Source organism: Cervus canadensis, chromosome 6 (assembly GCF_019320065.1).
Source record: "Cervus canadensis isolate Bull #8, Minnesota chromosome 6, ASM1932006v1, whole genome shotgun sequence".
Taxonomy (NCBI): Eukaryota; Metazoa; Chordata; class Mammalia; order Artiodactyla; family Cervidae; genus Cervus; species Cervus canadensis.
In genome coordinates, this window is record NC_057391.1 from 82,027,348 (window position 1) to 82,050,099 (window position 22,752).

General features: G+C 53.9%; 1 protein-coding gene across 1 annotated transcript in view; it reads left to right on the forward strand.

Moving 5' to 3' along the window:
* IFT43 (intraflagellar transport 43) overlaps positions 1-8,650 on the forward strand; it is a 106,012-nt gene extending 97,362 nt beyond the window's left edge. The window contains exons 6-9 of the mRNA XM_043472609.1: positions 7,318-7,390; positions 7,631-7,706; positions 8,195-8,257; positions 8,386-8,650. Of these exons, the coding sequence (XP_043328544.1) occupies positions 7,318-7,390; positions 7,631-7,706; positions 8,195-8,257; positions 8,386-8,505 (332 nt within the window). The 3' untranslated portion in view covers positions 8,506-8,650. The remainder of the gene's footprint in view (positions 1-7,317; positions 7,391-7,630; positions 7,707-8,194; positions 8,258-8,385) is intronic.
* The last annotated feature ends 14,102 nt before the right edge of the window (positions 8,651-22,752 follow it).

A 22,752-nucleotide genomic window follows, 5' to 3' on the forward strand; every position in this document is an offset into this window, starting at 1 on the left:
ATCCTCTGTCGTCCCCTTCTCCTCCTACCCCCAATCCCTCCCAGCATCAGGGTCTTTTCCAGTGAGTCAACTCTTCGCATGAGGTGGCCAAAGTATTGGAGTTTCAGCTTCAGCATCAGTCCTTCCATGCTGTATATGCAGAAATTCTTTTCAGTAACCATATATGAGAAATGATTAATAGCGATCACCTCTAGGGAGACGACTGGGGTTCATATAAGGGAAGGATGTTTTCCGTCTTAAACTTGTCTGTAGCATTTGAATTTGTTACCATATATGATGTTACTTTTACCTGGTGGCTCAGATGGTAAAGAATCTGCCTACAATGCGGGAGACCTGGGTTTGATCCCTGGGTCAGGAAGATCCCCTGGAGAAGGGAACAGCTACCCACTCCAGTATTCTGGCCTGGAGAATTCCATGGACTGTACAGTCCATGGAGTTGCACAAATGCAGTTTGCCCACCGTGTGACTAATCGGGCACCACGTGGGGCCCAGAAGCAGGTGAAGAGCGAGTGAGACTGCTGACGTGACAGGCCCAGAGCAAATACCCAGCAGGGAGGCCCGTTTTATTAAGGAGCCCAAGTGCAAGAGAGGGGTAGGTTGGGAGTGGGGGGCGCCCTCTTTGGGGACCAAGATCTAGGATGAGGGCTCTGCTCCCGGGGTGCTGGCATGTCAGCCCTCTTGCCTCGCCAGACCCTTTCCTGGGGGTGTCTGAGGTATCTCAGCCACCTCCTCCTCCTCACTGGTTTAATGCCACATGGCCAGCAGGGGAGGGAGTCTCTGGGCTCTCCCCTGTTGGTCCGTTTTCTTCTCTGCTCCAGCGGCCTTGTTGTAGGCACATAGCCAGTGGGGCGTATGGTGAGGGAGAGACTTAGCTTAGTTATGGTTCCTGGGAGGCAGAGGAATACCCGAAAACAGAGGACCCCGAATCTCCAGGCAAAACAGGTTGTCCCTACTCTAGGCGGTTGTCTCACCCCTCCACTAGCCAGAGCGGCTTGAAGTCCCTGCACCTTTGCAAAGAAAGGCTGAGAGCGGCACAAGCTGGGAGTCGGGGGTGGTTGCAGTTGAACTGGAGTGGGAAGCCTGCTCTGTCTGTTCCTACTGCCTTACCCCACGCAATCTGCTCCATCTTGCTGAGCCTCAGTGTCGTCTGGAAAATGAGGCAAATGGGCAGGATTAAATGCGAAAATGAGGATAAAGCCGTGTAGCTTCTCTCCATGCTCAATGTTTTATCTGTCAGACAAATAAGAATAGTACAGGATATTTACTAGGTGCCCAGCATAGCGCTTAGTGTTTTATAAAAAGTGTCCCATGCATTCCTTAAGCAACGTATGAAATGGGTGTAGTTATGATCCCCATTTTGCAGCTGTAGAAACTGAGGCATCGGGAGGGTAAAGTCACACAGCTCGTCCGTGGGGGAGCCAGCCAGGCTGTGAATGCCTCCAGTGCATGCACGCTTTACCACTGGACAGGCGTCCCACCTGCATGCTTAACAAACCCACTGTTTCTGTTAACATTCTTATTGTTAGCAGCATGGAAGAAAATGAGGCTAAAGTCAGAAGAATGACTGAACTTTCAGTGGTGCTAGAGCAAATTCCTTTATTCCTCTTATCATCACTGTTAAAGTGATATACCTTGGGATGTTAAACTTGACACCATGAATCAGACCAGGTCTCCAGTCCAGGCCTACAGGTGACATAGCCGTCGCTGACTGCAGATGCTGCTGCATCGTTCCTTGCAGGTCACTTTGTAAAGAAGCGTATTGATTTCTCAAGCCTGTTTTCTTTTTCTAGGTTGGTTCATCGCATATGTGTGTGTGAGAGAGAGGCGAGTGGAACTGGGGGGAAAGAAAGAAGCAAAGAGGACAGAAACTGTTGGGAACATGTCACGTACTCATAAGCAAGCCCTAGTCTGTGACTGTAAATCAGAAACTGTAGAATGAGGAAGTTCTTTGAAATTTGCCCAAGACGTGCTCCACGGCCCCCTGTTCCTCCGGGGCCGGGTTTGGATGGCCGGGCTCTGCAGCGACGAGCTCAAGCTGTCACTGCACCGGAATGCTCCAGCTTGCCTCGGCCTGGCTGTCATCGCTGGCTCCATCCCACTCCGGCGCTTCGCTGGGCTCTGTCGGGCACCAGGCTTCCAATTAGAGAGAGACCCCACTGTGTGGCCAGCGCCACCCGCGTCCCTCCGAGCAGCCCCTTTGCCAAGGCCCGCGCTGACCTCCGCTCTGGCGCAGATGGGGCCAGCCCCACTCGCCTTCCTGCGCATTTGAAGGAGGGAGGCGGGGATGAGGGGGGGAAGCCCCTTGGGGACCCGGAGCGGACCGCGGGCCGAAGTGCAGCTCCTCAGCGCTGGGAGAAGCTGGGCAGGGTTGACAGGACCCAGAAGCTGACATTGCAGAGCAAGGGAGGACTGGGGAAGCCCTGGGCCTGAGCCTGAAGCTCAGCAAAGGGGGGGCATTTTCTTAGCAGCTCCTGAATATTCATCTCAGGCTGGGCCCCACGCCGAGCAGAGCCAAGAGTAGCCTGCTGTCTCACACCGGGCCTGTCACGGTGCTGATGGCACGTGGCATGGCCAGCTCCTCCCGGCCCGGCCGCAGGGCCCGCGCGGTCTCACCAGCCTGGGAGGCCCCTCGCCCCAGACTCAGGGACGGTGCCGTCAGCCAGCAGTGGACTGGATCCGCTCGGAGCAAGCTGAATTTGTATTAGCATAAGAAATAGAATATTAGAGAATTCCGTATCTAATTCTCTAGCAGGATAGAGAGATACCATCTAAGCTCTGAACAGCTTCTTTCTGGGTAGAGGACTTGCTGAGTGTGATTCATTACTGCGGGGCTGGTGTGTGCGTCGTCTTTATTTCCCTTTTATCAGCCATTTCTTTTTATTTTCATCCTTTTACTCACTGTCTTTCTCTGCCTGTCTCTTTCTCTCTGTCCTATTTTCCATGTCTCCGTCTCTCCCTTTCATGCTTTCTCTCTTTCTGTCTTTCCAGGTACAACATCTGTAACTCTGCCATCGTTAGCAGTAATAAAGACACCAGGCTGCGAACTGACATTTATATATACTCCGGCTAAGCTTGACTAGAACCATTGCAAAGTCTAAATAATGAATAGCCTGAAAGTGGGAAGGGTCCTTTCCAGCTGCTCTTGGAATGATTCTGTCTCTTTAAAAAAAAAAAAGTTAATTTAGTTCATAGAAGCAAAAATGAAGGGTGTCTTCACTGTTGTCTCCTCTATGGAATTTTTCCTCCTTTTAATATTTGTAGTTGGTTTGGGACTTCCAGGGCTGTCTCTCCCTGCTTCCGCCTTCTTTTTTCTCTGCCCCATCTCTTTTTATCTCTGTGCAGACTGGTTAAAACAGAGAAACCCCCTCTGCCTGTCAGTGATACTCACTGAGAGAAGGCAGTCCTTCTCTAGGGTGCTCGAGAAGATGGATGGTTTTTCTGCTGTAAGCTCGTTGCCACAATAAAATGATGCACCATCTCTGTTTCTCCCTTTGCATGAGCTTGTTAGATTGACGAAAGAAATGGCCTCGTATCTCCTCCTGTGTCTGTATGTCCGTCTCATAGGGAGAATTCAGAGAAGAATCTCCAGGAGACAGCAGGGGAAGTGTTATCTTTAGAGTCAGCATTGTTTAGGATATTAGACCTGGGCAATGCCAACTCGGGCTTCCCTCATAGCTTAGTTGGTAAAGAATCCATGCAGGAGACCCCGGTTCAATTCCTGGGTTGGGAAGATTATCTGGAGAAGGGAAAGGCTACCCACTCCAGTGTTTTGGCCTGGAGAATTCCATGGACTATATAGTCCATGGGGTCACAAAGAGTCAGACACGACTGAGTGACCTTCACTTTCATTTTCAGTGGAGACTCTGCTCCTGGACACTGCCGGGAATCCAGGTCACATCATTAGGTGTAAAGTGACCTTGCAGATACAGGCTCAGGGCTGTGACGGTTGCAAAGACTAGAACGAGCTGATGTACGTGTGGGCCTTGGTCGTGAGGAGGTGCGCTCCTGGAGACATCTCCCTGATGACACGCATGTTCCCCGCTCCTCTGACTGCCCGCGCCAGGCTCACCAAGTGCTCCCCTCCTCTGTCTCTTTAGTGCCAGGCTCACTCAGTGCTCCCCTCCTCTGTCTCTGTCCTCACCAGGCTCACTCAGTGCTCCCCTGCTCTGTCTCTGCCCGCGCCAGGCTCACTCAGTGCTCCCCTCCTCTGACTGCCCACGCCGGGCTCATTCAGTGCTCCCCTCCTCTGTCTCTACCCGCGCCAGGCTCACTCAGTGCTCCCCTCCTCTGACTGCCCTCGCCAGGCTCACTCAGTGCTCCCCTCCTCTGTCTCTGCCCGCACCAGGCTCACTCAGTGCTCCCCTCCTCTGACTGCCCACGCCGGGCTCACTCAGTGCTCCCCTCCTCTGTCTCTTTAGTGCCAGGCTCACTCAGTGCTCCCCTCCTCTGTCTCTTTAGCGCCAGGCTCAATCAGTGCTCCCCTCCTCTGACTGCCCGCGCCAGGCTCACTCAGTGCTCCCCTCCTCTGACTGCCCGCGCCGGGCTCACTCAGTGCTCCCCTCCTCTGACTGCCCGCGCCGGGCTCACTCAGTGCTCCCCTCCTCTGACTGCCCGCGCCGGGCTCACTCAGTGCTCCCCTCCTCTGACTGCCCGCGCCGGGCTCACTCAGTGCTCCCCTCCTCTGACTGCCCGCGCCGGGCTCACTCAGTGCTCCCCTCTCCCTGTCTCTGTCCTCGAACCAGGCTCACTCAGTGCTCCCCTCCTCTGACTGCCTCTGCGCCGGGCTCACTCAGTGCTCCCCTCCTCTGAAGCCTGCGCCAGGCTCACTCAGTGCTCCCCTCCTCTGACTGCCTCTGTGCCGGGCTCACTCAGTGCTCCCCTCCTCTGTCTCTGCCCGCGTCAGGCTCACTCAGTGCTCCCCTCCTCTGACTGCCTGCACCAGGCTCACCCAGTGCTCCCCTCCTCTGACTGCCCGCACTAGGCTCACTCAGTGCTCCCCTCCTCTGTCTCTGTCCTCACCAGGCTCACTCAGTGCTCCCCTCCTCTTGTCTCTTTAGCGCCACACGGCTCACCAGTGCTCACCTATCCATCTCTGCCCGCGCATGCTCCTCAGTGCTCCAAGGACTCCCTGACTGCCCGCGCGCGGCCACCTCAGTGTCCCTCCTCTTGACTGCCCACGCCGGCTCACTCAGTGCTTCCCGCTCCTCTGATGCCCGCGCCGGGCTCACTCAGTTGCTCCCCTCCTCTGACTGCCCGCGCGGGCTCACTCAGTGCTCCCCTCCTCTGACTGCCCTCGCCGGGCTCACTCAGTGCTCCCCTCCTCTGTCTCTGTCCTCACCAGGCTCACCAAGTGCTCCCCTCCTCTGACTGCCCGCGCCAGGCTCACTTAGTGCTCCTCTCCTCTGACTGCCCGCGCCAGGCTCACTCAGTGCTCCCCTCCTCTGACTGCCTCTGTACCGGGCTCACTCAGTGCTCCCCTCCTCTGTCTCTGCCCGCACCAGGCTCACTCAGTGCTCCCCTCCTCTGACTGCCCGCGCCAGGCTCACTCAGTGCTCCCCTCCTCTGAAGCCTGCGCCAGGCTCACTCAGTGCTCCCCTCCTCTGACTGCCTCTGTGCCGGGCTCACTCAGTGCTCCCCTCCTCTGTCTCTGCCGGCGTCAGGCTCACTCAGTGCTCCCCTTCCTCTGCTGCCCGCGCAGGCTCCACTCAGTGCTGCCCCTCCTCGATGTCCCGCGCCGGGCTCCACTCCAGTGCTCCCCCTCCTCTGACTGCCCGCGCCAGGCTCAACTCAGTGCTCCCCTCCTCTGACTGCCTCTGCGCCGGGCTCCTCAGTGCTCCCTCCTCTGAGCCTGCGCCAGCTCACTCAGAGTGCTCCCTCCTCTGACTGCCTCTGTGCCTGGGCTCACTCAGCTGCTCCCTCCTCTGTCTCTGCCCCGCGTCAGGCTCAAACCTAGTGCTCCCGCTCCTGACTGGCCTGCACCGAGCTCACCCATGCTCCCCTCCTCTGACTGCCCGACTAGGCTCACTCAGTGCCCCCTCCTCGATGTCTCTGTCTCACCAGGCTCACTCAGATCTGCTCACCTCCTCCTGACTGCCCACGCCGGGCTCACTCAGCTGGCCCCCTCCTCTGTCCTCTTGCCCGCGCCAGGTCAACAATCGGTACTTCCCTCCTCCTGACTGCCCGCAAGCGCAGTCATCTCAGATACTCCCCTCTCTGACTGCCCCGCGCCAGGCTCACCCAGTGCTCCCCTCCTCGACTGCCCTGCCCGGCTCACTCAGTGCTCCCCTCCTCGTGACTGCCCTCGTTGCCGGGCTCACTCAGTGCTCCCTCCTCTGACTGCCAACGCGCCAGGCTACCCAGTGCTCCCCTCCTCTGACTGCCCTCGCCGGGCTCACTCAGTGCTCCCCTCCTCTGTCTCTGCCCACGCCAGGCTCACTCAGTTCTCCCCTCCTCTGTCTGCCCGCACCAGGCTCACTCAGTGCTCCCCTCCTCAGACTGCCCATGCCGGGCTCACTCAGTGCTCCCCTCCTCTGACTGCCCGCACCGGGCTCACCCAGTGCTCCCCGCTCCTCTGTCTCTGCCCGCACCGGGCTCACTGAGTGCTCCCCTCCTCTGACTGCCCACGCCGGGCTCACTCAGTGCTCCCCTCCTCTGACTGCCCGCGCCAGGCTCACTCTGTGCTCCCCTCCTCTGACTGCCCGCACCGGGCTCACTCAGTGCTCCCCTCCTCTGACTGCCCACGCCGGGCTCACTCAGTGCTCCCCTCCTCTGTCTCTTTAGTGCCAGGCTCACTCAGTGCTCCCCTCCTCTGTCGCCCGTGCCAGGCTCACTCAGTGCTCCCCCTTCTCTATCTCTGCCCGTGCCAGGCTCACTCAGCTCCTCTTTTCCTTCCTCTCCTCTAAACACTTCCCCTCAGGGCTGTCTAGGACTTTCTTCTCATTTCTTTACATTTCTCCGTGGAGAGCTACTCCCATAGCTCCTAACGTGGACCAAACGTCAGGACCACCCAAGAAATCTTATGGAAAAATTCAGCCTCCCTGGCCCCACCCAGAACACTTTAATTCCCGCAGGTTCTGGGGTAAAGCCTGAGATTTGGAAATTGTTGACATTCTGCCTTCAATTCTCACGCACACCTCAAGTTCAGTTCTACCACCCTGGACAGTGGGGTCCTGGAGGCCAGAGACTATCTTGAGTGTCCATTCTACCCAAAGCCTGTAGCCCTCCTATTACCACCCTGAAGGTGATAAGTCATCAGTGGGGAAGCAGACTAGATCTCCGCTCATGTTGCTGACAGTTTTGCCTACCCTCTCATTGCAGATATCCCTATTATTCCGGACCTGGAAGAGGTACAGGAGGAAGACTTCGTCTTGCAGGTGGCAGCCCCTCCCAGGTATGTTGTATTCTCCTGAAGTTGGCGGGAGGCTGGAGAACATGCCAGGCGCCATTAGCAGTGATGCTGCCCCCTTGGGGAGATCCACACATCTCTAGTGATGGGCCCCATCCCAGGGTTCCCATTTTATTGCACGTTTTTTCCCCCATTTTGGTCCTTCCCAGCTGCCCGGAGGCTCTGGGGATGGCAGCCTGGCCACACTGCTGGCATCGGTTCCTGCCCACATTCTCTTTCCCACAGTATCCAGGTGAACCGAGTGATGACCTACCGAGACCTGGACAGTGACCTCATGAAGTACTCGGCCTTTCAGACCTTGGTGAGTGGACAGTTGCTACGCAGAGGGGCAGGCTCCCATCGACACATGCAGGGATTTGTTAGTTCCTCCCAGGCCTTGCAGCCCCTCCTCTGTGAGGCTCTGAGGCTGCCAGGTGACAGTCCCTTTGCTGGAGACATCCTCCTTGGGTGTGAGAGCATCCCTGGACCCAGCCTTTCCCAGTGTTCTCAGGGCCAGTCTCCCCTGTGCCCCCGCCTGCCCCCTCGGCATCAGTAGATGTGCTGCATCATGCCTGCCCCCTCCTGGTGTTCACTCTCCCCCAAGGAGGGCCGAGCCCGTAGGACATCGTGGTGTGGGTATCCCCCCAGCTGTCAGTGGCCATGTGGTCCACCCGCCATTTTGCTGGTTCATAAGCTGTTCCTGCAGGCCTGGGTTTGGAAGGTTCTACCCCACTCAACTTGGTCCCCAGAGGTCATTGTCCAAAGGCCCCACGGTACACAAACCCCCTTCCCCCCCGACCATGTTCACAGGATGGAGAGATTGACCTGAAGCTCCTCACCAAAGTCCTGGCGCCTGAACATGAGGTTCGAGAGGTACGTGGCAGCGGCAGGTCCCGCCCCTCAGCCGTGGCAGCGGGCCCCGAGGCTGACCTTGGCGGGAGGCTGGCCATGCCCCAGGGGAGGGCCTCCACTGTCTCACCCCAGGATACCTCTCTCGGCAGGACGACGTCAGCTGGGACTGGGACCATCTGTACACGGAGGTGTCCTCCGAGCTCCTCAGCGAGTGGGACGCGCTGCAGACGGACAAGGAGGGCCCCGTGGGGCCGCCCGCACACACCTGAGCCGGGGGGTTGCGCTCCCTGCATGCGCACACCTCCACTCTGGACTCGAGGAAAAGGCCATAAACCTAAAGATGCTCGCAAGCGGCTCAGGATTTTTATATATGGACTATTTTGTAATAAAAATATTTTCTGTTGTAAGAAATTGCATCGTTCTGTGGCAAGAAATTGCTTTTGCTTTGTAGCCCTCTCTTCAAATCGTTTGCAGCGCCCTGTTGGAAAAATCCATCGGGAGTGAGGGAAGGCATCTTTCGAGCCACTGATGGGAACTCGCCCCATCACTGAAGAGCAGGAGGGAAAGCTAGATGCGGGGAGGAGAAGGCTTTGCGCTCCTGGAAACTGTTCTGTTCACAGAGGCCACAGCAGCTCCAGGGAGCATCTCCCTGTGAAGGCCTGGACGCAGGGATGCGGGGGGATCAGGCGGCTGCCTGCTGGGGTCCTGGGGAAGGCCTGGTTGGGCGCCTTTCTCCCTTTGGATGGTCAATGACATTGGTGACGTGGCACTGTCTCCTTCCTGCTTTCAGGGCCACTTAGGAGACAGCACAGCAGAAAGCGTGATAAGGTGACCCCATTGCCCATGTCAGGGTGTGGTGGCCCTTCTGACAGTGGGCCCCTTCCCTCCTGCTTCCTGCAACCCAGGCCTGGAGCTCCCAAAGCACGTGTTTCCCTTCTTCCCACCGCCCCCCCACCCCAGGTTCCCAGGGCCTTGTTTCTGGTTCTCATTAGCAGAGGGCAGCTCGGCAGCCCTGAGATGTCTGCAAAAACTCTCAGGGAATCCCAGGCCTCTCCCCTGACTACCCGCAACCTTTCCAACACAGAGCTGTTTATCTCCACTGCTCTCCCTGACTCCAAGCATCATCACCGCCTATTTCCAAAGTGTGCTAAGATCTGGAGCGGAGCCCAGCCCTTGATCGAAACAGAGACATCTTTTGTTTTTGTTTTTCTCTTTCTGCCCAAGACATCCTGTCTGAGGATAAGACGTCTCCCGCCTGCTTCTCCTAGGTGCCACTTTGGATCAGGCCCGTGCAGGCTGGCGGCCGCTAGCCAAGGCCCACTCCTGGCTGTGGGGAGTGCCGAGTGCTGCTCTCATCCTGCCTGGAAAGCCCTTCATTAAAATTCAGGAAAACAAAGGGGCTCAACACTTCAAAAACCCACTGGGGGGTGATTTTGTCTGACTACGGTGCCCTTCCCCCGGTGAGCCACCGGCTCGGCTCAGAGCAGGCAAAGAGAATGCGTGTCTGTTAATTATAAACTCAGGGATTTAGGGGCTTTGGGTCCCGTCTCGTCCTTTTCCAGAGTCACACTTTTAGCCCCTCTTTGGAATAATTCCCATGGTCACTGAGAACTTTCCGTCCAGACTGGTTATTCTTGAGCCTGCAAGATTCTGAAACCCGAAGGCTGTCTGTTTCTGGTACCTTAATCCCTGGCACGTCCAAGTGCCTCGGGACCCTGGCAACCTTGGAGGTCTTCAGCCAGCAGCTTGAGCAGGGGCTGGGTTTTGATTCCCTCCCTTTACTTCTCAGACACCTTCTTTGTGTGCCCTCCAGCCCGCCCAAGACTGCAGAGGGCCTCCCAAGAAGATGATGCTAGAGGCCCGATAGACCGATGGACCAGACAAGCTTTGACAGGCACCCCAGGGTGGTTTTCTGCAGACATGGTGGGGGATTGGGGGCGGGAGGCATGGAGGGGGCCTCTTGCATGTGGTGGGTTGATGGGTTCCTTTCCAGTTTCTCCCAGACTGGCTCATGTCAGAGAAGCCCCAGCCAGTGCCCGGCTAAATTTGGCGTGGGGTGGTAGCCACAGAGCTGAAGTTCATAGGCTGGGCCCTAGTGGGGAAGTTCATTCACGAGATTCTGGTGACTATGTAGTAATACATGCCAGGTGCTGTTTCAGACTCTATAGACAGGGAACTGGACAAGCAAAATTCTCTTCCCTCACAGTGCTTCCATTCCGGTGGGGGAGATGGACCAGTAAGTAAAAGAGGATGTCAGATGGTCATCAGTGCTGGGGAGAGGAACTCAGCAGGCTGGGGACGGGGGTTGCTGGGCTCGGGGGGTGCAGTGTTAGGTGGAGCGGTTAGGGGAGGCCTCACTGAGAAGGTGACGGGCGGGCAAAGATTTGAAAAAGGTGAAGGAAGGAGCAGGACTGGTACCTGGGAAAGAGTGTTCTAAGAAGAGAGAGCAGTATTTATGAAAGCCTGTAGTGCAGTAGAGGCCTGGCTGCTTTGAGTAGCAGCAGGAGGCGGTATGCCTGGTGGGGAGGGGGCCAGCAGAGAGGAGATGCTGTGTCTTGCTGGGCGGCTGGGCTCATCACAGAAAAAGTCTCTGCACGTGTGGGGTCCGCTGCCTCCAGTGACCCGAGCACCCTCAGGCCTCCGTGGGCTTGCCAGGCAGCCTTGGGAAAAAGTTTCCTCAAACGCCTGCAGGACCCCTTTGTGCCTCGGCCTGGAGAGAAGGGTTAATGCCACCTTGAGGGAGAGAGGAACCATGAGCTCTTCAGACAAGGAATAGAGGTCCGGAGGCTGTGGTCAGCTTCCCCAGGCCAGGGCCTGCTGTGTGCAGGGCAGACGGGGGCACTGTGAGACCCCTGCATGGAACACTCCCTGGAAACTTGTAGCTCTGATGAGAAGCTAAAGCAAGAAATTCGTCTGGGCCAGCCTGTGGCTGAACCTGAGGTCATCTCTGCCCCTGATGATTGGCTCCTCTTTGCTAAACCCCAGGACACCTCCCAGACAGGCTTCTAGAGCTACAGGCTCCAGATAGAAACTGATGCTAGTACCAGTCCAGGGCTGCCGGAACACAGAGCGCGGCTGCTCATGGAAGTCAGCACCTTTGGTGAGGGTGGCTCCTGGGAGCATGGGTGCAGGAGGCTTGAATGAAAAGATTTTCGAGATAAAGAAGCTTTAGCATCCTTGCTCTGCTTTTCCAAGCAGTGCTATGCTTCCCCCTACCCGGGGTAGGGGAGTGGACGGGGGGAGGCAAAGAGTCAGTGGGGAAGGGGATGAATGGAAGGGGGAGGGAAGGGAGCAGTGTCCAAGAACACAGCTTCTGGAGTCAGACAGTCCTAGGGTCCTGGCCCAGTTCTGCCATTTAGTCGCTCTGGGTCCTTGAGCGAGTTCCTTTCCCCTTCTGACCCTATTTTCTCATCTCTAAAATGGGGATAATCTTAGGATTGTGATGCCCAGTGAAAGCTGATGGCTGTTAGATTTTGGAAGCGAACGGGGTAGGAAAGTGAGCCTAGGGAAAGTCACATTGGATATTTTATTGTGGCAGCAAGCACCTGCATCTCGCGAGGGGCTCCCCCCCTCCCTTCCCCTGCCTGCATCATCTCTCAGCCATGGCTAGATAATGGTTTGGCAATGGGGTTGTTTTGTTTTTAGAACAACTTTATTGAGGCATAATTTGCAGGCCTTGAAATTTACCCCCTGAAAGTATACAATTCAGTGATTTTAGTGAATTGATGGAGTTATGCAACCATCACCATAATTCTGTCTCCAGAACACTTTCATCATCCTCTAAGGCTCCCTTGTGCCCGTTTACAGTTAACCTCCTCTTCCACGCCCAGCCCCAGGCAACCACTCATCCGCTTGCTCACTCTCAAATGGTCTTTTCTGGGAATTTTATGTCAGTGGAACTCATATTACCTGTGATCTTTTGAGTCTGGCTGTTTCCACTTACCATATTTTCAAGGTCCATCCATGTCATTCCCGTGTGCCAATGTTTCATCCTGTGGATTATGGAAGGTTCTTCTCTTGATATGGACACATACCATGTTCTGCTTGACATTCCCCAGCTCCTGAACATTTGAGTCATTTCTAGTTTGGACTTAAGAATAAAGTGGACATTCATGTCCATGTATTTGTGCGGACAGATGATTTTCATTTCTCCAAGGTAGATTCCTAGGAGTGAAATTGCTGGGTTATATGGTATATTTAGGTCTTCCCTGGTAGCTCAGACGGTAAAGAAACAGCCTGCAATTCAGGAGACACGGGTTTGGTCCTTGGGTCGGGAAGATCCCCTGGAGAAGGAAATGGCTACCCACTCCAGTATTCTATGGTACATTTATGTTTAACTTTTAACTGCCAAACTTTTCCAGGGCATCAGTTTTATTTGTTTGGTTTTTCAGTGCTTTATCGTATCAGGATTAATTCAGTAAAAATTAAGATTTTTTTCTTATCTCCTTCCCGTAAGTTTTTTCAAAGGTCACTGCCAAGTTATAGGAGGCACAGTCTCCCGGTTCCTCCCTCCCCGCCTTCTTCCTGTCAGTGAGCTTATCTCTGCTGAGAACACAGAACTCATCTGTCCACTCTCCCCACCAGCCTGTAAGCTTCTCCAGGATAAGACAGGGTGTTGTTTGAGTTTCTTTCCAGGCTTTTGCATATTCCAGGGGTTCAAAGTCAAATAAGACATGGCCCGAAAGACACAAGATTCCTCTGTGTTCTCAAAGCATTGGTTTTGAAAAACACAGAGGCTTTCCAGACGAGTGCAGGAACCCAAATAATCCACTGTAAAGTGCAGATGAAGGAAGAGAGAGGGAGCTTGGTTTGTCCACCAAGAAATGCAGAGGGGGGTTGGTATGCTTAGAGCAGGGGTCAGCGTACTGCAGACTGTGGCCCAAATCCAGCCCGCCACCTGCTTGTGTAAAGTTTACTGGAACACGGCCACGCACCTTCATTTACATACTGCCTATGGCTACCTTGGGGCTATAGTCGCAGAACTTAGTTGTGACAGACCGTGTGGCCTGCAAAGCCTGAATTATTTACTCTCTAGCCCTTTACAGAAAAAGTTTGCCAATCCCTCCTTAGACGAAAAAGAAATAACAAGAGCCGCAGGCTTCCAAAGTTCAGCTGCTTGTCACTATTCAGAAAAGCAATCACAGCAAGAGTGAGCTGAGTTAGATGGAAAGAAAGGCTGGAAGGATGGGGGGATTCTGGGCTCCTAAGAGAGAGAGAGACAAACTGCCCTTAAGAAAAGGAAAAAATAAGCAAAAAAACCCCCCTCATCATTTCCAGTTGGGACAGAATCTGTCAGGAAGCAAAAAGCTGGAGAGACTAACTGGGATGCTTGGCCTTTGGTCGTATTTAAGACAGGAGCAGGGGATGAGGGGGCAGTCTCCAGGACTCAGATACCTTGGGCAGCAGGCTCAGAATACTGGTGAGAAAGCCCAGTGGCGGGAGGTTAGGAGCAAAGGAGGAAGGGAAAGCCTGATTTTTTTTTCCTTTGGCAAAGCAGACATCAGAGAGGAAGGGTGACGGGAGCAAGCGGAGGAAGAGGCCGCCCCTCTCGTGGCTGAGCTGGAGTGAATTAATTCCCGGCATATGTTCCTAGCATCTGTCGTGGTGACCTGGACCGGAGGGGTCAGCAAGAGAGGGGACCGTGCCAGGGTGGAGCATTAGCCCCGAATTCCCCGGGGCCGCAGAGGCTCCTGGCTCCCACAGAACGAGGGCTGGCCAACTCAGCCCAGCAGCATCTGCTACAGCTGCAGCAAACAGCACTGCGCGGGGGAAGTGCTCCCCCGCCAGAGGACACCTGCTGGGGAGGGGCTGGGCGAAGACCAGGAAGAGCCCCGCAGAAGGCTGTCTCTTCCAGAGCTCTCTCTCTGCTGCAGTAGACGCCACCCACCAGCCACAGGTCCTGCTGGCAGACAGACCACCGGATGGCACTGGGAAGGGTGGGGGCAGAGGACCCACAGCCCTGCATGGAAAGACTGCACAGGGATGGGGCGCCCTCTACCAGTCCCAGAATCCGCACCCCCTCAATCCCCCCCCAGTACTCTTCAGCCTGCTTGGTGCTTAACTGTCCCTTGGGAGTCAGAGGTCAGCATGGAGGGAGCAAGGCAGGAGGGCGCAGAGGCTGAGAATGGAGACAATCCCAGGTTCAAATCCCTGCACTTGCCCTCAAGGCCTCAGGCAGACTCCCTGCCTCCCGGTGCCTCGGTTTTCTCATCTGTAGAAAACAATTCCTGTATCAAAGCATTACTGTGTTGTTTTAACAGTGTCCCGTACGAAGCCAGCACTCAACGGAGCTGAGCCCTGATCACGCTGGTTGGACAGACAATGCCCTTTCGCCCGGATGTCTGCATATTTGGCACTGATTACACGTGGGGGTCTACCCCAAGGTCATGAGTGGGAGGCCCACAGGCTGATTTTGACCCACGGGACATGTTTGATTTGGCTAATGCACGATTTTATTCATTGTTCGGTTAATTATCGACATTTAAAATGGAAAGGTTTCATTTTTAAACCCGGATTTCCAGCTTCTCTTATGAAATTGGGAGCTCTGTCCATCAGGCCACCGTCCCTGGGGCAGAGGCTGCCATGAGCAGTGAGGCCAGAGCTCTGTTGGATAGGGCCAGGTCAGCACACCCCACCCCACCCTCACTTAGATTTCTGACCAGACGCTCCAGGCGCTGACTGCAAGACCCTGCCCCATCTCCTCACTCTGCCAGTGAGTATGAGAACTGGACCATAAAGAAGGCTGAGCGCCGAAGAATTGATGCTTTTGAACCATGGTGTTGGAGAAGACTCTTGAGAGTCCCTTGGACTGCAAGGAGATCCAACCAGTCCATCCTAAAGGAAATCAGTCCTGAATATTCATTGGAAGGACTGATGTTGAAGCTGAAACTCCAATACTTTGGACACCTGATACGAAGAGCCAACTCATTGGAAAAGACCCTGATGCTGGGAAAGATTGAAGGCAGGAGGAAAAGGGGACCACAGAGGATGAGATGGTGAAGGACAGGGAAGCCTGGTGTGCTGCAGTCCATGGGGTCGGCAAAGAGTCAGACAGAACTGAGTGACTGAACAATAAATCCTGTTCCCCAAGGGCGTTCATCCAAGGCCGTGGGTATTGGAACTTGAGTCCTGACTGGCAGGCCAGTGTCGTTTTGTCAGTAAGCAGGCCCCCTGCCTGACGGACACGCTAAAACCACATGAGCTCTGGAGGAGGTCCAGTGTTACCTACTCTGGGGTTATCCCCCTCTGGTCAGAAGTCTAACTCGGTGTCCTGCATGGGTCCGATGAGAGTTTGAGCAGAGTCCTGGGATACTTGCAGGGCCAATAACTGGGCCCTCAGTCATTGCCCTCCATTGAACCGTTTAAACTCTGCCCTGGAGCTGATGGCGTCTGCTCCTGATGAAGGTCCAGCTCAGCAGAAGAATGTCAGCAGGTTTGCCTTCTTTCTGTGGCTGCCACCAGTGCCTCAGTCATGCTACAGAGGTGTGACGGAGATGAGGCTGCTGGGGATGTGCCTGGCTTCCAGGCCTTGGGAGCAGGAAAACCCACCCTGTCTGCCAGCCACCGGGGTCTCCATGCCAGGTGCAGGAGGACGGACGTGTCAGTTGCACCCTTTGGGAAATTTGCTTAAGAAGTGACGTGCCTTCAGGATCTGTTTCCAGGTCCAGGCTGCGAGCTTCCCAGACTGTTGCTGAACCTGTGGTTTGGGGCTTGCCAGTCCAGGCCAGCACAGGGCTCCTCTAGAGCAGTCTTCCCACCAGACCTCCTCCTGGGGCTGGCGGCAGCTTCGTCAGAGCTGCACGGCGGTCTGAGATCCTTGCTATCCAATCCTCCTTCCTCTCCTCTCTCTCCCAAGCTGTCAGCCCTTCATACCCGCCTGAAGCCTCTTCCTGTTACGTCCTTCTTCCTTTCCTCTTTATCTTTCAGTCTGGGTGTCTGCTTCCCGCAGGGCCCAAATAGAGGGCCTGGGGTGGTCCACTAGACCTGGTGGTCCAGCCGAGACTCTGGAGCAGGTCTGAGAGGAGGCAGCTGGTTAGGGGGGTAGGCAATGCCTTCTCCAAAATCCAGATGCCTCCTAGGCTCCTGTGGCCTGGCTGGGGTGCGGGTAGGTTTGGGATTCCTGGGGAGGGACGGGGGGAGGTTGGCCAGAGCTCAGTCCTTCTCACTCATTCAAGTGCCAGCGTAGAACCTAGTCCAACCAAGGAGGAACTGAAGCCCCCCAGCAGGTATTTGACGAAAGAATCCGGTGTCCTCTCGGCCAGAGGAGAAAACATTTCCCTCTTTTTTGCTGAGGTCAGGCCTGAAGACTCTATTGGTGGCTTTATGGGCAGAGAACAGGGGGTGTCATAGATACCAGGCCTGCCAGGAGATGGGGTGTGCCCTCCTTCGGAGTCTGAGGGAGGGGTGGTCATTGCTGAAGGTGGGAGAAGAGATGCCACTCGACTGTGCCCCAGACCTCTCCGCGGCAGGGGCCTGGTAGACAAGCCACCCTTGCACACAGCTGTCACGATGACGTGCTCTCCCCCAGCAGAGGAGAGGCTGCTGGGGGCTTTGTGAAGGGCCAGGTTTGTTCTGACGGAAGCTCAGCAGGCAGCCTGCACTGTACCTGAGACACACGCTTTCCAGGGGGCTCATGCAACTTTAAGGACAAAGACAATGGAACCAAGACTGAACAAGAAAGCCACCTCCTAGGGTGTAGTTGGAGGAGATGGCATGGGCAGAGGAAGCTGAAGCAAAGAGAAAAAATTAATGTAGCCTTTGGGCTTCCCTTGTAGCTCAGTCGGTAAAGAATCTGCCTGCAGTGCAGGAGACCCGGGTTCAATCCCTGGGTTGGGAAGATCCCCTGGAGGAGGAAATGGCAACCCACTCCAGTATCCTTGCCTGGAAAATCTCATGAACAGAGGAGCCTGGTGGGCTGCTGTCCCTGGGGTTGCAAAGAGTCGGGCATGACTGAGTGACTAACACTTATTCCCTTAACTAGAAAACAAAATAAATAAATAAAACCCAAACCTAGGTGAGGCAGGGGAGAGTGGGGTGGGGATACTACATAGAGGTGGGAGGGAACGTTTTAGGGGGATGGAAATGTTCCATAATTTGATTGTACAATTGGTCACATGTCTGTTTATAAAACTCATCAAGCGATTCACTTAAAAAAGGGTGGTTTTATGGTATGTAAATTGTACATCAGTGAATGTGATTCTCACTGTTGTCCCCTCACCCCTCAGGTAGCGGAGGGGGCAGAGCAGCATACAGTTTTTGCAACATCCCCTGTGCCCTGGGACCCAGCAGCCTGGCTGCCCCTGAGAACTGATTCGGGAAGCAAAGAGGCCCTGCAGAAAGGCCACTTTAGCCCCTGCCCCTCGGACTAGGAGTCTACTCAGACTCCAGAGCTGGCTTCACAGTCTTTTCTGAAGTTTAGTCTTCTGTGAGTTTCCGTGAAAAGAAAAGCCAGCAAGTCTGCCTACCACAGGTAGTCCAATGTGAAGTAAAGCACAGGCATTTGGGACTCATATTTGACTTCCTAATGGGAGTGCAGGTCCACTGAGCCCAGAGTAAAGGAGGACACAGGGAACCTTGAAGACCCAAGACCGATTAAAACAGATGTGACCCCAGAGAGAACAGGGTATGCCATCTTTTGCATTGCAATAAATCTTCTGACCTGGGGGATGAGCAGGGATATAGGAAGTTTTGATGCCAGCCCTTTAAAATAAAAAATTTCTTTCTTTAAAAGGTCACAAATCCCGTTTTTAAAATATGATCTTTAACTTGCACATATTCATGAAATTATATGCATAATCACTATGTTTAAAACTGTATATCTAAATATAGTGAATATCCTTTTTTACACTGCCCTGCCCCCTTCCATTCCACAGCCCTCCCCAGAGGTGACTGTGATATCATTCCAGAGATTTCTGTGCACTTACATATACATGGACATACAAATAGAGACCCAGAGCTTAGTTTTATTTAGGTAGTAGGGACCATTCTGCAACGATGGCCTAGATTTTGCTTTTTCTGCTTAACAACACATCTTGCAGAACCTTCCTTGCGGTACCTCTCTCCCGCATCCTTTTCAGTGATGGGCGTTATTCTGTAGATTCGCTTGCTCACAGTTCATCCCCTCATCAGCCCTTCTATGCTTCAGATGGAGCCAGCTTCCTTCCACCCTGACCACTCTGAGGGACCTGCCGCCCTCCAGCACTGCCTCACCTCTAGTTCCTTCTGCCCAATTCCCATCAAGCCCCTGAAAAGACAGGCAGCTCTTCTGTTCACTCCAGCTGCCCACCAGGTAGGAAATGGCAGAGGGAAGAGCAGTCCCCTGGGATGGCTGGTCCAGGACAAAGGGGGCCTTAGGAGAGTGATTGTGAGGCCTCAGGGAGAAGACGCTGGTGGAAACAGGGGCGGCCTGACTTGAAAAGCTAGACCAGTCTGTGTGGGGGAGGGTGAGGCTGGCCTGTCCTAATCGGTCCCAGAGGGAAAATCGGAGTGGGAATTCCCTGTTGGCCTCTTGATCACGTGTCTAACGCACTGATGAGCACTCTGTTAGCAGGCTCAGTGTCAGGCATTGTCCCCTGAGACAGCTTTGTCCCTGGCCAAGACTAAGAGCTAAGCACATCCTGTGTCCCTGTTAGCATGTGTCCCAGTTCACGTTTATGTCCAACGGTGGCTATCATTTATTAAAAAAACAAAGATTATGGCCTCCAGTCCCATCACCTCAAAGCAAATAGGTCAAGAAAAAATAGAAGCAGTGACAGATCTTATTTTCTTGGGCTCCAAAATCACTACAGATGGTGACCACAGCCATGAAATTACAAGACTCTTGCTTCCTGGAAGGAAAGCTATGACAAACCTAGACAGCATATTAAAAAAGTAGAGACATCACTTTGCCAATAAAGGTCTGTATAGTCAAAGCCATGGTTTTTCCAGTAGTCATGTATGGATGTGAGAGTTGGTCCATTTAAAAAAAGAAGAAGGCTGAGTGCTGAAAAATTGATGCTTTCGAGCTGTGGTGCTGGAGAAGACTTTAGAGTCCCTTGGACTGCAAAGAGGACAAACAAGTTAATCCTAAAGGAAATCAACCCTGAATATTCATTGGAAGGATTGCTAAAGTTGAAGCTCAGGCCACCTGATGTGAAGAACCGACTCATTGGAAAAGACCCTGCTACTAGGAAAGATTGAGGGCAGGAGAAGGGGACAACAGAGGATGAGATGGTTGGATGGCATCACCGACTCAATGGATATGAATAATCTGAGCAAACTCTAGGAGACAGTGAGGGATAGGGGAGCTTGGCAGGCTGCAGTCCATGGGGTCGCAAAGAGTGAAGACACATCTTAGTGACTGAACAACAACAATAATAGCTATCATTTATGAAGCTCTTATCAGGTTTCAGGCAACAGATGCAATGCTCTCTGCACAGTATCTCACTCAATCATCTCAACTCAACGAGGCAGTACTGCAATTGTGCCCATTTTACAGGTAAGAGAAAGTAAGGCTTAAACCCAGGGCTTTTTCATTCCATCTTCATGAAACCCTAGATGAGTAGGGGAAGTGTCCATTCCTATTCAGAGTACATCCAGTGTTCTATTGGTTCCTTCTCCTGACTGGGGCTGCAGCAAGGTTCTGACCCCACACTGGGGTCTCCTCCGTGAGGGGCAGTTTTTGTACCAGCAATGCCAGAGCCTTGAAGCTCTGCCCATCACTCAGCAGGACAGGAGCACTGGGCACAGGATGACAAGGACGTCAGGTTTTCCGTCTGCCCACCTTTCAGTGGGTTGTTTAAAGTGTTACCCTAGAGTCTAGAGGCAAAACGACAATACTTGCAAGCCAGGGCTTCTCAGAGGCGGCTGCCTGGCATGGCCTGCCTGCCTCTGAGGACTCCACAGACCTTACCAAGCATACAGGTTCCCAAGCCTGACCTGCAAGATTAGAGACCCGGCAGGGGGCACCTGAGTAGATGCATTTTGAACGATCACCTTGCCAAACCTCCGACCCTGTTCAAGAACCATGCAAACTGTCACATCACAGACTGAAGTCTGCACTCACAGTATATTGGCTGAAACAGTGTTCTTGACATTTATGCCTTACCTGACAACATATAAAAATCGGGAGTATCACAGGAAAAAGCAAACGGACCTCGGCTTCTTGCAAAGATCCGGTAGCGCCAAACCTGCCTTCCCTTACTGTGCACCCTGAAGGCGCCCCCAGGCCTGCCTCTTCCTTTGCGTCCATGGCCACTGTGAGTTTGTGACCCCTGGCCAGAGGAGATGGCAGGGCTTGTATCTGTCAATGCCAATGCCAGGCACCAGGGCATGACAGCAAGGCCAAAGCTGGTGTAGCTTCCTCCCTGGATGTAGGCCTGCCTTCGTCCTGCTTTGCAGAGCTCACATGGAAGGCATCCGTTCACCCTTCCCCACCCCTCTTCTCTCTCTCTCCTTTGGCAGCAGCTGCTGGATGTTTTTTCAGAATGATCCAAACATGAAATGTACCCCCTGCTCCAGGTAGATACCATCCCTGGCATATAAGATAAGTGTTTCTAAAAGCAAAGTTCATGGACCACTACAGCAGATCCTCCTAGGAAGGCGGCCAAAATGCTGATGCCTGGCCTTCGCCTTAGACCTAGGGGATCAGCGCCTCTGGGGCAGGCCCAGGAATCTGCATTTTCAACGTGGTACTCCAGGTGATTTTGTTACACTGTACGGCTTTAAGACCCGCAGTCATCTAGAGGGAGGAGAGTGAATATAGCTTTAACTGGGCCCTGGGTCCAATCGGCCTCCTGGGTCTTTGGCTTCCTTGAAGGAAGAGAGTCCTTTCCCCAGCCCTGAGCCTCCATCACAAACCCTGCTGCCCACCCCCAGGGCATCAGGCCCCCAGGGCTCAGCCCTCTATCAGATCCCATCTCCTGTCACTTTCAGAACCAGTTCATTATTCCTTTATTATTCTTGTTCTCCAGCTTATCATTATTAATAATCATTCTAGACAGGCCAGGGTGCTGACAACTCCCCCTTTGTCCATTCTTTCTGTCTGTTTTAATCCTGCCTGCTTATCTGGCATTAACCTGATCTTTTCCCCTGTTTAATTAAGCCAAGTTGGGCAGCCCACTACTGCCCACGTGGAGATGGGCATGATCAGTTCGCCTGATAGGCAGGGGACTGATGGGCTCGGTGGCCTGGACATTCCACTTTCCCAGAGGGGCCTAAGGGCAGGAGCACGTGTCCCAGGCAGAGCCACATCGGGTCTGGAAGACTGGGGAGGCATGGCCGGTTGATGACCAATACTCATCAAAAAGCAGTGCTTCTCAGAACGAACTTATGGTTGCCAGGGGCAAGGAGGAGGGGAAGAGGTAGTGAGGGAGTTTGGGATCGACATGTACACAATATTTAAACTGGATAAGCAACAACCCTGCTGTAGCATAGGGAACTCTGCTCAGTGATATTAAATGTGTGGCAGCCTGGAAGGGAGGGCAGTTTGGGGGAGAATGAATCCATGTGTCCGTCTGTATGGCTGCGTTCCTCTGCTGTCCACCTGAAACTGGCACAACATTGTTGATCGAATATGTTCTTCCTGTTGTTTAGTCGCTAAGTCATGTCCGACTCTTTTGCAACCCCATGGACTGTAGCCCACCAGGCTCCTGACCAGCTATGCTTCAATAGAAGATAAAAAGGTTGTTTTTCTGTACTTTTTTTTTTTTTTAGAGCAGTGCTTCTCAAACCTTTTAAAGCACTTCAAATCAGTGCTTCTCAAATCCACCTGCAATGCAGGAGACCCCAGTTAGATTCCTGGGTCAGGAAGATCCGCTGGAGAAGGGGTAGGCTACCCACTCCAGTATTCATGGGCTTCCCTTGTGGCTCAGCTGGTAAAGAATCCACCTGCAATGTGGGAGACCTGGGTTTGATCCCTGGGTTGGGAAGATCCCCTGGAGAAGGGAAAGGCTACCCACTCCAGTATTCTGGCCTGGAGAATTCCATGGACTGTATAGTCTATGGGGTTGCAGAGAGTCGAACATGACTGAGTGACTTTCACTTTTCTCAAACCTTAGCCTTAGAATCACTGGGAGGTCCTGTTGAGACACAGATTCCCAGACCCCATCAGCGATTCTAATTTGGTAGGCAGCCATGAATCTGAATTCCTCCTGGTAAGCTCCCAGGTGGTGCTGTTGCGGCAGGTGTCAGGACCGCACTTTCGAGTAGCTCTGGATGCGTGGGCTGACCTCAGCTGGGTGCCAGACCCTGGCCAGGCCCAAGTGTGCCTTGATGAGTGTGGGCTGAAGAGGAAGAGACTCGAGCAGAGGGAAATTCCTGCAGTTTCCAGATGTGAAGTGGGGAGGGCTTGAGCTGAGGGGAGCTCGGACTGAAAGGAAAGGGATGAACGTGGATTCGACACCTGGCCTAGAGCGGCAGCAGGGTCCCGGTAACAGAAGGGGCAGTGAAGGAGAGATGTGAAGATTCCTTCATGATTTTGAGTAAATGGCAGCATGGTTCTACTTGACAGAAATAAGTACAAAGGGAACGTATGAGGG